At 39.0% G+C, this 13,872-nt stretch overlaps 1 protein-coding gene across 1 annotated transcript in view; it reads right to left on the bottom strand.

Moving 5' to 3' along the window:
* The window catches only part of LOC104833501 (chromosome unknown open reading frame, human C16orf52), a 29,999-nt gene extending 16,162 nt beyond the window's left edge, over nucleotides 1-13,837 (bottom strand). Inside the window, exon 1 of the mRNA XM_010570194.1 lies at nucleotides 13,708-13,837. Within this exon, the coding sequence (XP_010568496.1) occupies nucleotides 13,708-13,813 (106 nt within the window). The 5' untranslated portion in view covers nucleotides 13,814-13,837. The remainder of the gene's footprint in view (nucleotides 1-13,707) is intronic.
* Between the last annotated feature and the right edge of the window lie 35 nt (nucleotides 13,838-13,872).

The raw sequence follows: 13,872 nt of genomic DNA, 5'->3' as shown, positions 1-13,872 counted from the left end.
AGCAATTCAAGACAATATTGCAAGATAGAGCATGTTATTATACAAGCTGCTATTTCTCTTCTCCATTTATCCCCTTCTCTGAAATCAGAACGCTCCCTTTCAAACCAACTTTGAAATGCACCATCCTTCTTGCTCTAGAGATGTAAAGGTGTCTCCTTGTTTCAGGAACTAAGTGACTTTCTTAAAAATACTCATATTGGCAACAGTAGGTTAGGTAACATCCCTAGCTTCAAACCCAGCTTATGCTACCTATGAGGAACCTACCAACTGAATTCTATTTAACAATCTAACGTCCAGAGAATTTAATTTATGAGGTACCATTTTGGCACTCTTTAGAACTCCAAAGCTTACTGGCTTTTAAACAGAAGAATTCTCATTTTTTAAGTCTAAACTCAATGTTAAAAGAGTTGTGGTATATTAGCAGAAAAGCCTGCCTTGCTGCTGAAGACCATCTGGTGCTTGAGTTCTCGCAAAAGTTTTCAATTCAGTGTTTGTATCATGCCTAATTCAAACCAAATCCCCCCTCCACAAAAACCGCACAGTCTTATCCCTCCCTCCTCCCACACCCAAAGAGAAAAAAAAAAAAAAAAAATCACAGGCCAGCTGTTGGGAAAGATCCTTATGACTTAGAAAAGTTTATTACTACAGATGACAATCATTATGATATATAAGTTGGAAGCAATGTTTAAATTGCAGACATTTGGACCAATAAAAACCAAGTTTATTTCTGAATTCCAACATACAAGTTTCAATGCCATGCTGCTTGTGTATTGGCATGTTTTGTTTTTTTTTTAATATTTGGGTTTCGTTCTCTCTTTTTTTTTTTTTTTTTTTTAAAGAGATGGACCACCACACACTAAAGAGCTATCCTCAGGCAACAATGCAGGAACAGCTCTCCTGAGGACATAACAAAGGCTCTGTGTGTTCTCACATATCAGAGCCAAGAAATCTCCCCATGCTGAAGGTATTCTTTTCCATTTCAGAAGACAGCATTAATTAAATGTTGGTAAACAGGATCTCTAACTGAAGTTGCATCCTTCTGGTTGTTTTTCTGACACTACAAGCATTTTCACAATAGGATAATGTTGTCAGTGACTAGAATCTTTACAGTTTCTGAAGTGGCAAGGGCCTGGAAAAAATAAAGAACTTAATTACATTTAGCTTAAAAACCAAAAAATCCAGTTACTTCCATTTTTCCCCCAACCAAAATAGAGCTACTCAAAGTTGACAAAATTCACTGCCTAAAAAAAAGATCAAAGGCAGCGTCAATATTTAAAAGTGATTTTTCTAGTCAGCTACACCAGTTTTATGCTGTATGTTCAGTTGAAAGCCAGAAGCTATGACACCTACAGCTGTTCTGCCATTTAACATCTGATGAGCTTGTGTTCTTTTTAACAGAGTTATATTTGGCTTCAGACAGAGTTGTAAAATGATACCTCCCCCTCCAATACACCACACAATTCTACCCCAGCCTTCTCAGAAATGGTCCACTAATCACTTCACAATCATATGGTTGACGTGCAGGCTCTCTGAGGCTGGCCATCATCTACAGCAGCCAGTGACGCGAGGTGACCAGGCTGGGTCAGTAACTGCAGCACCAGAATTTGCCACATGGTATGAGCACAACATAACCAGCTAGAACACAGAAATTCTGGATCTTCACAGTTCAGTGGATCACTTTCCACGCAAGTGTCTTATAAGGTGGTCTGTTCACAGGCTGGCAATAACTGGACTTCAGAACTCTCCATTTTTAACTCCTGCATATCTAAAAGCACCATTTCACCAAGTCAGTTGTGTTTCAAACTGAACAGATGTCCAAGCAGATCAGAACAGATACACCAAAACCCCCAAATCACACCGAGTAAAGAATCCCGTTGTTCTCCATTCCTGAAGATGAAATATCTGTCAACCTTCCTGGTTACAGTCTAAAGCAATTTCTCCAGCCTAGTGACAAGGGCGTTCAAGGGTAGGGAGAAAATTCAGGGTCTGGCCCTGTCCTCAAGATTGCTTGTACATTTTATCAAATAAAATTCAGGAGGAATAAGGATCATCTTCCTCTGTCAGCTGTAACTGTTGTGCTTTGAGCTCATCTCGGCTTGTGTCAGACACGCTCCAAGGACACCCACTGATCTAGCTCTTCCATGGCCTTATGAATCACCCAGTGGCGTAAGGTGAAAAGAGAAGTGTTGAAATGCGTTTTGGCATTTATATGGTTAGAAACATATTTGCAAATTTTAGGTGTCTGCTCTGCAAACACTCAGCCTAAATACACCTCATGTGCTTGAATGCTTTCTTACAGCTGAGCCTAACTTTCTCCTGGTCCACTGCTGAGAGCAAATTTTAGGCCCAGACTGCCCAAAAGTACAGCAGACCTACTAAATAAAGAAAAAAATATTTAAAAAGCAAATAAAGTGTACTAACAATCTGGTGGCAATTTCTTTAAATCACGTAACTGATGGCAGGATTGTATTTATAGCAATGAGGAAATGAGAATGGAAGTTTGCAGGTAGAAGTAATACCTTTTCTTAGAACAACTAGAATAATTGGAAAGATTAAGCACATTTCTGGTCTTGCAAGCCCTTCTTTGGACACATAAGTTTCCCCCACTCTACTAACTGGGGATATAAAAGATACTATCTACGTCTACTAGACATGCTTTATTCCATAAGGCACCTTTGTCAATTGAAGAATGGCACCTGAAAGTCCCAAGACATATTTCATTGCAACTAGAGTAATATTTCAAGTAGAATAAAACCTAACATTAGTTTTTCTTCCTAAAGGCACTTTTTAACTGTTGCCAAAGCTGTGTATGACATGCTTGTAACAACTGGCAATACAGGTTAAACTGCACTTTACATAGAGATTAGGTACAGGGCCAACAAAAAATTTATTCTGTATAAGTAACGCTTCATGTGCTGAAAGACAGACTGACATATAGCTTAACTACATACAATCCATCCTCAAGGACAGCCAGCACAGTTTCCTGGCTGATTAATATTTTAAGAGCCCTCAGTAAAAAAGGTAACTTCAACTTTTCAGGCAAATTGGAAAAACAAAACGAAACCAAAAAACCCCCCAAAACAAACCACCCAACCTTCTTCTTCAGTAATAATTCTCAAATTCAAGCATTTACTAGTTCCCATCACAACAAAAACACTAAAAGAAGAATAGGAAGGCAGGGAGCATAGTCAGGATTTATCCTGAAGTTCTATTTTCTTAACCCTTTTGCTAGGTGTGCAGGTTTTGGCTGGGATAGAGTTAATTTTCTTCACAGTAGCTAGTATGGGGCTATGTTTTGGATTTGTGCTGAAAACAGTGTTGATAACACAGGGATGCTTTAGTTACTGCTGAGCAGGGCTCACACAGAGCCAAGGCCTTTTCTGCTCCTCACCCCACCCCACCCCACCAGAGAGGAGACTGGGGGCGGGGCACAAGAAGTTGGAGGGGACACAGCTGGGACAGCTGACCCAAACTGATCCAAGGGATATTCCAGACCATGTGACGTCATGCTCGGCATATAAAGCTGGGGGAAGAAGGAGGAAGGGGGGGACGTTCAGAGTTACGGCGTTTGTCTTCCCAAGTCACCGTTAGGTGTGATGGAGCCCGGCTTTCCTGGAGATGGCTGAACACCTGCCTGCTGACTGGAAGGAGTGAATGAATTCCTTGTTTTGCTTTGCTTGCCTGCACTGCTTCTGCTTTACCTATTAAATGTCTTTATCTCAACCCATGAGTTTTCCAGTTTTACCCTTCCAATTCTCTCTCCCCCATCCCACCGGGGGGGAGTGAGCAAGTGGCTGTGCAGTGCTTAGTTGTTGGCTGGGGTTAAACCGTGACACCAGGGCAAGTCCTTGTTTTAGAAGCCTGCATAATTTAAGCCTGAATTATTTAGGCAATTAACAGGTGCTGTCTGTGCGGTGATAACACTTCCTCACTTATCACAAATCAGCATCTACAAAAATAGACTGGAACCTTTTTTTTGGCTAGAATAAGAGAAGACAGACCACTCCTGAACAGTTAAATTTGCACTTTACTGAAATAAAATACGACTTTATCTTAACAGCAGGGCTCAGTCCTTTCTGAACAAGTGGGACTATTCTTAAAAAGCAATCAGATGTTACATAGTGCTCTGAAGAGCATATCTGTTAACATATGTTTATACAGTTGTTATACTGACATTCTGAAACAGAATTCTTTCTAATTTTAGATTCAATATAAACAGCCAAGAAATGCTCTGTCTTTATCGCCAACTTCATCTTAGTGAACATATACTTACAGAGAGCATTTACTTCAGATTACATTGGGCATAAGTCAACAGACTTCTGTTTGTAAAACAGCAACTACTACTTCTAGCCTTTACTCTCTTTATTTCACCATTTTTCATGTATTAACCTTCAGGGTGCGTCTTGTAATTGCTGAGTGACCCAATAATATTCCACTGAAAGAATTTACAAGACCACATTAGAAATTCTTGGCCATTCAATCTTTTCAGGTTTCCTGTACAATCTTGTTGCATAGTTTTTAAATTGAATTAAGTGTAGGTTTAAAAAACAAAGTGAAACATGCTTCTTCCCACACGAGTTTCCACAATGGAGAACTATATCATTAACACATGAATTTAGGTGCATAATTAGTTTTAGAATGGAATTCAACCTATGGGGGAAAAAAAAAAAAGTTCTTTCTTCACCCTTGTGACTTCTCTTCCCCAGCAGCATGCAATGCCTACAACCCTCACATCAACAGGCACAGAAGATGCACTGCATTTTCTCCTCTACAAGAAAGGAGATCAGAATCTTCCACTGTGGCAGTTCTGAAGCTGACACTTCCACTGACTGTGGGAATACTGTTGGTCACTGTCTATGCTTAAGAAAAGGTATCTCTTAATGCTTCCATTTATAATATCTCTGTTTTCTACAGAGAAGACTGAACATTAAAGCAAATTTTGAGTCTAACAAATCACCTTCTACACAAAAGTCAACCTTCAGGAAACTTGAGGTCCATCACAACCTCTTATCAGTTTTCTTCACTTTGTTTTGGTATAGACATTACAATTAAAAGTTGGGTATGTTTGACGCATTAAGCTCATACTGATGAAGTTACAGATAAAACCATTCGCCCTTACTTGTACATTTGCCCTGCCTATCACGGAGGTCAGGATCCATCCCATTTCAGATGTATACAAAGATTTTATTGCAGAAAGCAAGCAGTTTCACTGAGATATCCTAATAACATTAGTATATATGTCATCAATTTGAGAAGTGTAGAAAGAATCTAGATTCAAAGCTGCTCTTTTGAAGTATTCACAGCAGAGCAGTTCTGAGGCACACTGAACAATCAGGTGTCCGATTCTCTCTTACTCTGATTCCTTACCTATTCCTTAAAATACAACTAAATTTCAAATTACATTGCTGCCAATAGCTGGAAGCAGTCACAGCAAGAGAAGTGGAAACAAGGCAAGAATAACCTGGACAATGACTGGAGAGCAAGAGAACAGGAAATCCAGGAGCAAGAACTGCAAAACTATAAACTGGGAAGCTGGCTCAATGATGAGCGCTACAAAAGTAAACTTCTTGACTTTACTGCCTATGAACACTGTCATTTGATTGTTAAATTCTTGGATGTACCAAGCACAGAGACAGCTCAGCCCTCCTAATGCAGTGTCCAAACAACTGCACAAAGAATTGTTCATGGTCAAGTTCAAGGCCTAATGTGAACTGTCTTCAACTGGACAAATATTTAAACATCTAAGTGGGTTATTAATCATTACACCTTGAGAGACTGTCATGCTTAATAATCCCAAAGTGCTTTGTAATTTATGGCACAGAACTGCAGCTACCATGAGGCTCTTGGGTAGCAGCCAACTGTTGCTTATCACACTACGTTGCGTGGATAGGAAATGCTGGCTTCTGATGCTGCAGTAAAACCCTGGGAGGCTTTTGATGCCTTCACAAGGGAGCATTTTAGTTCATCCCAAGGACCCAGACATAATAGACTGAGTATGTCTTGCTCAAAGAGAAGAACTAGACTCTACATACTCTGTGGAATTTTGAACCTCTAACTCTTAGCAGCTAGTGTTTCATACTTCATTAGCTCATCCTGCAGACAAACCATCACAATCAGACTGTTTCCTAAAGTACCCAAGAGAGACCAAACTCTTGTAATCAACTCTATTTACAAAATTGAAAAAGCATATACAAGATAATACATCAAATAGGAAATCAAATATAATAGAAAGAACCCAAAAGCTTCACCCTCAGAAAGGATATGACCTCTGACTGTTAATTCCATATAGATTCCTATGGAATTAGGCCAATATAAGTGCTTTGCCAGTCAAATGCTCTAGCTTGTTTCCCCTCTCCTTAAAATAGACATGTACCCTGCACAGATCCTCTTCTTGGCCATATCTCCAGTTTTTCAGATCTGTGTATATCTCCATCAGTCAGAGGCTTGGGGAAGAAAAATGAGATTGAGCAAAGCAGCTGGAGCACACATAAGGGGATTGCTGCAAAATTACCATAGAACTTTTTTCCTGCATATAGTCCTCAATTAAAAAAAACAAAACAAAACCAAAAAAACCCAACTCTGTCCATTACTAAATTTGTAGGCACTGTAAATTATAACAGGTTTAATTATGTAATAAGAAATTGTTTAATTTAAAATTGTATAAACTATAGATTTATAACAACTTATAATTTTCCCAAATTACTTTGTACAAGAAATAAAAAACACCTCCATATTGTATTTGTTCCACCATACTACAAATATCATTTTTTATTTGATTTTAAAACAGATAGCAGCATTTAACCTCTTCAAATGTCAATATTCCTCCTCATCCATGACTCACTTTAGTTACCTTCTTCTGAAATACACAGGTATCAACCATTGCTGGAAAAGGATTCAAGAACTAGGTGGAGAACTCCTGCTTCAGATGAAAATCCTACATACTGCAGCTGTATTGCAGCAGACAAGAAAAGTTAGTTCTCTCTACTTTGTTTCAAGACTAGCAAGAAAATAAGTGGGAAAAAGTTGAGCTGTTGTGAGGTACCTATAAAAAAGTAGGTCAAGCTTAAAAGTTTGACCTACTGATCTTCTTTGCCTTGGCAAAAGTACAAATGGAGTTTACATAATGTTGCTCACATGTAAGAGCTGGCTGGAAACTAAATGATACAAATGTTTTTAATAAGCCTAGGTCACTAACAGGATTCCTTTTTTTTTTTTTCCTCTTTTTTTGTTTTTTTTTTTTTTTTTGTTTGTTTCAGACAGTTTTAAATCTTTGTTTTGCGGTACATATTACTAAACCCTTACTTTTAAGGTTCATATATTTAAGTCACTCTTGTGTTAATCTCAGTGACATATTGTGGCAATAAATGTAATACACCTAAAATCAGCTCTAAGCTGATTTAAAAAAATCATCGCTATTAGTGAAACACAGATAGCTCCTGAAGACACAAAGCTGTCATCTCAACAAGGTACCTTTCCCACAGTATGTACTGTCTATAAAGCAGATTTACAACTACATACTTCTGGAGTAAAGCATAGGATAGACAGAAAACAAATCTGTATCTGCACATACTGCATATAATTTAGTTCTATAGTAACTGTACATACCGCTATGGAGTAAATACTTTAAAGAAAAAAAAGTTATTCCAAATACCTGTAACTCAAGTGCCTTAGCAAAAACACCTACTATCAGAAAAGACAAATGAAATACCTGTTATTCTTATTTTTTTTTCCCTCTGTTTATTAGAGTAAAACTGTGATAGGAAAGAAAGGTTAAAAAAAAATAATCATCAAATTAAAGCTTTGTTGCTAATGCTAACAGAAGTTCCTATGATAAAGACACCACCTATATTTTACAGAGGAAGAAACTGAGGTACTACCACAGTAACTTTCCAACATCTGAAGTCAGTCGTGCCAGATGCTAGATTTGAAAGCTAAATACAAGTTACTGGCTGCCAGATCTGTACTCTATAATCAGGTATTTCTTACCTAGTTCTTTAACACTAATTAGAGAATGAGGAATTCAACAGGATTTGGTGGGAGGCAAACTTCCTCCGCACACTAAAGAGAAAACAAAACATTCACCTAACAGAAACAGTATTAATTTGTATTTGTTAAAAAGCAGATGTAAAACATCAGTTCCTCTATGGACAAAAACAATTGGCTCTCTCATCTCTGCTCTGGCAGGCTCGAATAACCAGGCTGACACAGTTCTCTTTCATGAGATTCTTCCTACATATAAAATAGTTCCATATGTTTAAATGTTGAGTGATTGGGCAAGCACAAAATTAATTCATTACAACAATGCCTTACTATTAATTTTTCTTGTGCCTTAAGGCCTGGTCAATTACAGAACCCAAGCACAATTCAAACACTCTGCTTTGTCAGATTTTTACATCCACTTGAGAGACATCTACAGTCACGAAGTGGAATGGAAATGTTAATTTTAAAGATGGCACTGACACTCCCAGTCCAGGCACACCTATTAACAGACTGCTCTTGTTAGAGTATTCAGATTATATGGGGTTTAGATTCTTTGCCAGTCCTTACTAGTTCTTATTTGGCTTTTGTACCGTTGTTTTTAAGGCACTGGCAACAGCTCTAAAATGCAAGTACTGTTAGCAGTGCCTGCATCTTACAGCAAGTCCTAATCACCTCATTGTCCAGATCAGCAACATATCACAGAGTACCACCTTTCCCTTCTTGCTCATGCACATGGGGGCATCTACCAAAAGGAAAGTGTTTTCCTAGCAATTATGTTGCAGAACCTAATTGTAACACTCTGACGTTCAGATGGCTTTACAGACTGCTTTTCAGCAGTCACTTCTTTCTAGGGCATAATGGCACATAATTCTCTAGTCTCTGTATCATCCCCCCCCCCCTTTTTTTTTTTTTTTTTAAATTCTCAGCATGCAATCCAAACAGGTTCATGAAAGGGCAAATAACTTCTCCTGTCACAGTCACTACATGATAGAGTATTAAAAAAATTAGGAAAAAGTAATGTTTCAGAATTGCTTCCTATCATGTCCCATCATTCTCTGCTGAAAAGAACTGGGAGAAGCATGCTGTGTTTTGAGTATACTGCAAGATGCTTAACAAACGATCGCCAGAATCCTTTTATGGACAGTTTTTGAAAAGCCAACTACCCATACATCAAAGAAACAAACCAAAACACTATCTACTTCAGCACAATGATTGCCCTGTATCACAATTCCTCCACAGAGAACCACTGTACATTAACAGTTTCTCAGCACAGGCCCTAAAGGGCAGAAGTACATGGTAATGTGCCATACTGATTTTTATGTATCACTGCTTTCTGAGCAGACAACTGCATTTAGAACAATAGTGCTAGCTGGAACTCAAGTTTACACCCTCTTTTAAGTTGTTAATGCTTTATTTATTCTATCTACTCTATTCTATTTAGAAATACTGGTTCATTCAAGTACCTTCATGTGGTCTTGAGTTTATTCCATGTACAGTCAGTGCTCCAAGTAGAGAAAAATATTTCAGTGGCAATGTGGTCTCAAACTCAGCAGGAGCCAGGAATCGCTGCTTGGTCATATCACCTGTGATAGTTCATTAAGCTGATCCCAACAAAGCTACAGCTCCTGCTGGAACTGTGGAGCAAAATTCCTCAGGAAGAGCTATCACGTGGAGAGGAATAACACTGAATAGCAGTAATTTGCCACTTAGTACTAGACAGCTTATTTCACATGAGCAGGGAGTTAACTGCCTCAGGAGGGATGGCCTGCTGGGTATAGCTTGCTCTTCTATAAAGACCATACATACCACTGAATCTGGAATCATACTTCACAAATAAAAAAAGCAACTGAGTATGCAAAACCAAGAACTACACATAATACTTTGGAAGATACATGGAAAGGCAGCATTTGTAAACAAAACAGACAATTTAAAGTAAGTGGCATGTTGTAGATTCACAATTTACTATCATACTGTTACTGCACAGCATGGTACAGAAGGCAGTTTAAATGAAAAGTATAATTCCTAACATAAGTGACCTTGATGCTTATGTCACAGATGCAAGATGAAATTGGAAGCTCTGCCGAACACTCATATCACCCGAGTCAGCACTGCTGTGCATATGCTGAGTGGCCTGGCCATAACATTATACTGTGTGTCCCATTGTGATATATGTATCAACATAAGAGGATGCGATAAATACTTGCTTTAGAAGTTACCCATCAGAGTTTAGCAGCCTTAAATTCTGACATCCATATTAACTTAATGACTGCTATAAAAAAAGGTACATGTTGTTCTGTAAATTGGAATCAAATGAACAATCATGCTACATAGGAAGGGATGACTAAGGCCCATAAACAAACCGATAGCTTAGCTTTCTGAAGGGGGATTTTATTTGATTAAATTAACCCCTTGAATTATTTCACTTATCCTAAAAGCATTTCAAATTGTCAACCATCCCCAACATGTACAGCTTTTAACAGGTCTAATTTCAACTGTGCATACTATTCATACCATTTTCCCTACAAAAGGGTTGAGAGCTGAAGCTAGAGCAACTTCTATCCTCCCTCCTTCCCTACTGAAGACAAAATACCAAAATCATTAAAGACCCTCCCACACTAAAAAGGAACATATGGAGACAAAACTATCAGCTTTTAAAAGTTGATCGCAGAAGTATAGAAATACAGGAACAAAATTCATTACTATTGAAATCAGTGGGAACTTAGGCATTGCCTTAAATTAAAGCCAACTCTCTCCTTATTTCTCACATAGAATATCAGTTTGATAAGAAAAGGATGTCAGTGCAAGAATACTGAGAAGCCACTGGTTTTGAGATCGGAGTTATCAGGGTCCTGTACTTGCAAACCACAAACAACTAAACCTCACCGAGAAGTCTCTGAAAGAAAAATCCATTTAATTTTCATCTTTCGTTCATAATCTTAAAGATGTATGAAGTACCTGAAACCAAGTTAATGAACAATTCTTACAAAACTACATAAAGAAAAAGTGCCCAATGGAGACTTGGACCCACATCCACAGAGGTGTGGCTCCTCTGGCCTAAAGACAGATAAGCATCTGAAACCTTCAATGATCTCAGTTGCAATCCTTTGCTCATAATTACAATGCTGGAGAGGAATTTTTACAGCCAACATTTTTCAAATGACTGTAAAACTTATCTTAAGGGTAAGATTTAGGAGACTAATCAGCCCTTCCCCTATATCGATTTCCCCAGAACATAAGCTCCTTTTAAAAAAGATATTAAAAACAATCTAGATTTTTCAGAAAAACATTAAAGCCACTGATTTATTTTGCTATCCAATTTAGCAGAAAATCATCATTATCTCTGGAGCAAGATGTACATGTTGTTTAGCATTCAAATCAGAACAGATTTTTTTTTTTCCTGAAACGTAAGCCCAGGTTCCCAACCTTAATGGCTGTAAACAGCTCTGAATGAGCCAATGCAGTGCTGCCCTCCAAGGTTTGCCAAGACCTCTGCTCTATGCAATTCTAAAACAGCTGCAGTATTGAGAAGACCAGGCTGTTCCACGCTGCCTTTCAGAACCCCGAGGACAGCAGCCAAGTAGAGAAACAGTATTACTCCCCCTTCTCCTTGGTACTAGGCTGACTTGTAGAAGCAGAATCTAGAATAATTCCTATAGGAGATGAACCATCGAACACAGAGGTAAAGCAAATAGTTTCTTTCACCAGCTGAGAGCAAGATGCTTCAAAAAACCCCACTTCTTAGTGGCACATATGGAAGCTCGATGGCTTGAATGTGGTCCAAGTACGGTAGTCTGCTGAGAGTGCCTGAATCTCACTAGCAGCTGGGACAGGGTATACCATCAGGGCTGTGTCCTCCTATGCCATACTTCTCCACAGCAGTCTCTGCATAATGAATGGCACTCATAAAAGCACTTCTCTCATAATTCAATACTACAGTGTTTGCTACAGGAAGTCCTTGATTCAATGGGCATCCTCACGCTTCCTTTCTTTACAGTTTGGGCAAAAGGCTCATTTTAGAAGGTCTAAGTACTAGAAATATACGTTTATATTGCTTTTAACCAGAAACTTTACAACAGAGTGCATTGAATCCCATATCAATAAAAATCTACAAGAGAATCATTAAGGGAGGATGACAGCTAGCTCTCCTTTACAATTTTATCAAGTCAACAATTTGTTCAGCTTCAAAATATAGTAAAAAAAAAAAAAAGACGCTTAGGTCTGTCAAAATATTATTTGACTAGTGAAGTCCTTCATAAAAATCCACACAGATTTCATGTTTGCCAGCCTAATTAAAACTGTTATTTGCACCTGTAAAAGGAGTACAGCACAGAAATGGCAGATGATTCTTAAGTAATCATCCATCAAGTAAATAAGAATTAATGATTTCTAGGTATAATATTTCAGGAAACATTTTTTCTTTAACAAAGAATGTAATGGACTGTGCTTAGGTCCCAAAAGACCTTTCTATCCATCAGCAATTTCTTCAGAATAGTTTTTGTTATCTCATTTCTATACAGGCAGAGAGAATCCAACATCTTACACATTGCATAGGATCTGTTAACATGAGGCACAACTTAAGAACGAGATACTTAAATATTTAAATGAAGATTATTTTATTTGACTTTACACCCCTGAAGAAGGGCTCATTACTGCAGCACTGCTGCTGGGTGGAATTGTAAGATGAAAGAACCAACTATTTTATGTAGCCACAGGCAGGAGAATCATCACAATTAGCTAAAGGAGGAACGGTGAATTCATCTAGGGAGTTCCTGAATGCTGCACTTCAGGAAGGAGACTCATTCCTCTCCTCTGGACCACGTAGCACAGGCCAGGTTCTAGACTAGGTAACTAGAAGCAATTCAAAGAAACCATAAAGATAGTCTGGTCAGAGGGAATGCCCAGTCATCAATCCCTAATAGCCAACATTTTTAATACTCTACTTCATCAGAATAAAGGAAATATGACTCCATTTGAACCAGTTCAATCCTCTTACACGCATCAAATATTAGGCATGGAAAACGCAAGGCAGACTAAGACAATTTTTTTAAACCCTCTTCAAGAATTTATGACAGAAGCCTTTACCCCAAGACCCCTTTTCTCATAGAAATTCTATACCTGTGGTTTGCTTGGAAATTGTAAGTTTAGGAAAAGGTGGTTAAGTTAGTTTCATCTGTTTGTAGTAAGGATGGCTTCCTTTCCTGACAAGGAGATTGGGGTTTCTCTGGGACATGAGATCAAAGAGCAGCCCTCCTCCTTTTATCTCTCCCTGCTCCACTCATCAGAACATGCAGGTCCTTATCAACAGGCTGAAATAAATTGTTCATACAATTACATCATTAGCAAAAAGACAGATGCACAAATCCTTGTTCTTTTAAAGAAAACAACGTCAGATTCTAAAATAAAAAACACATGGGACCTAGGCTTAAAACGTGGTAAAAATCAGCATGCAGGAAATATTCTGGAAAAAAAAAAGATGAAGGAAAGCAAGATCTTCCCTGCAACAAAGGAAACGTCTGCGTAGTACGAAAGATTCGAAACCTGCCACAAACTACGCAGAGAGACTGATCTAAATTCCCTGTCCAAGGTGACTGAACAGGGGAGACGCAGCCGGGGATGCCGCCCTCGCTCTCCGGCTCTACAGAGCGCAAAGAGGGTTTATGGGCTTCAGCAGGACCCCTGGGGAGACAGGGCTCCGCAGAGCCCGTCCCCGCCGCCGGCCCCCCTCACCCGCGGACTCGCCGGTGTTGATCCAGTCCGGGTTCGCCAGGCTGGCGATGGCGAAGATGTCGGCGGCCAGGAAGAGGCATCCTGAGATGATGGTCAGTTTGTCCATCTCCTCCGGCTCCGGCGGCTCCCGGCTCCGGCCTCCGCCCGGCTCCCGCAGCGGGCCCA

Source organism: Haliaeetus leucocephalus, unplaced genomic scaffold (assembly GCF_000737465.1).
Source record: "Haliaeetus leucocephalus isolate CR32 unplaced genomic scaffold, Haliaeetus_leucocephalus-4.0 Scaffold295, whole genome shotgun sequence".
NCBI lineage: Eukaryota > Metazoa > Chordata > Aves > Accipitriformes > Accipitridae > Haliaeetus > Haliaeetus leucocephalus.
The sequence above is the reverse complement of the archived record's forward strand: the minus strand, read 5'-3'. Positions and strand labels throughout refer to the sequence as shown.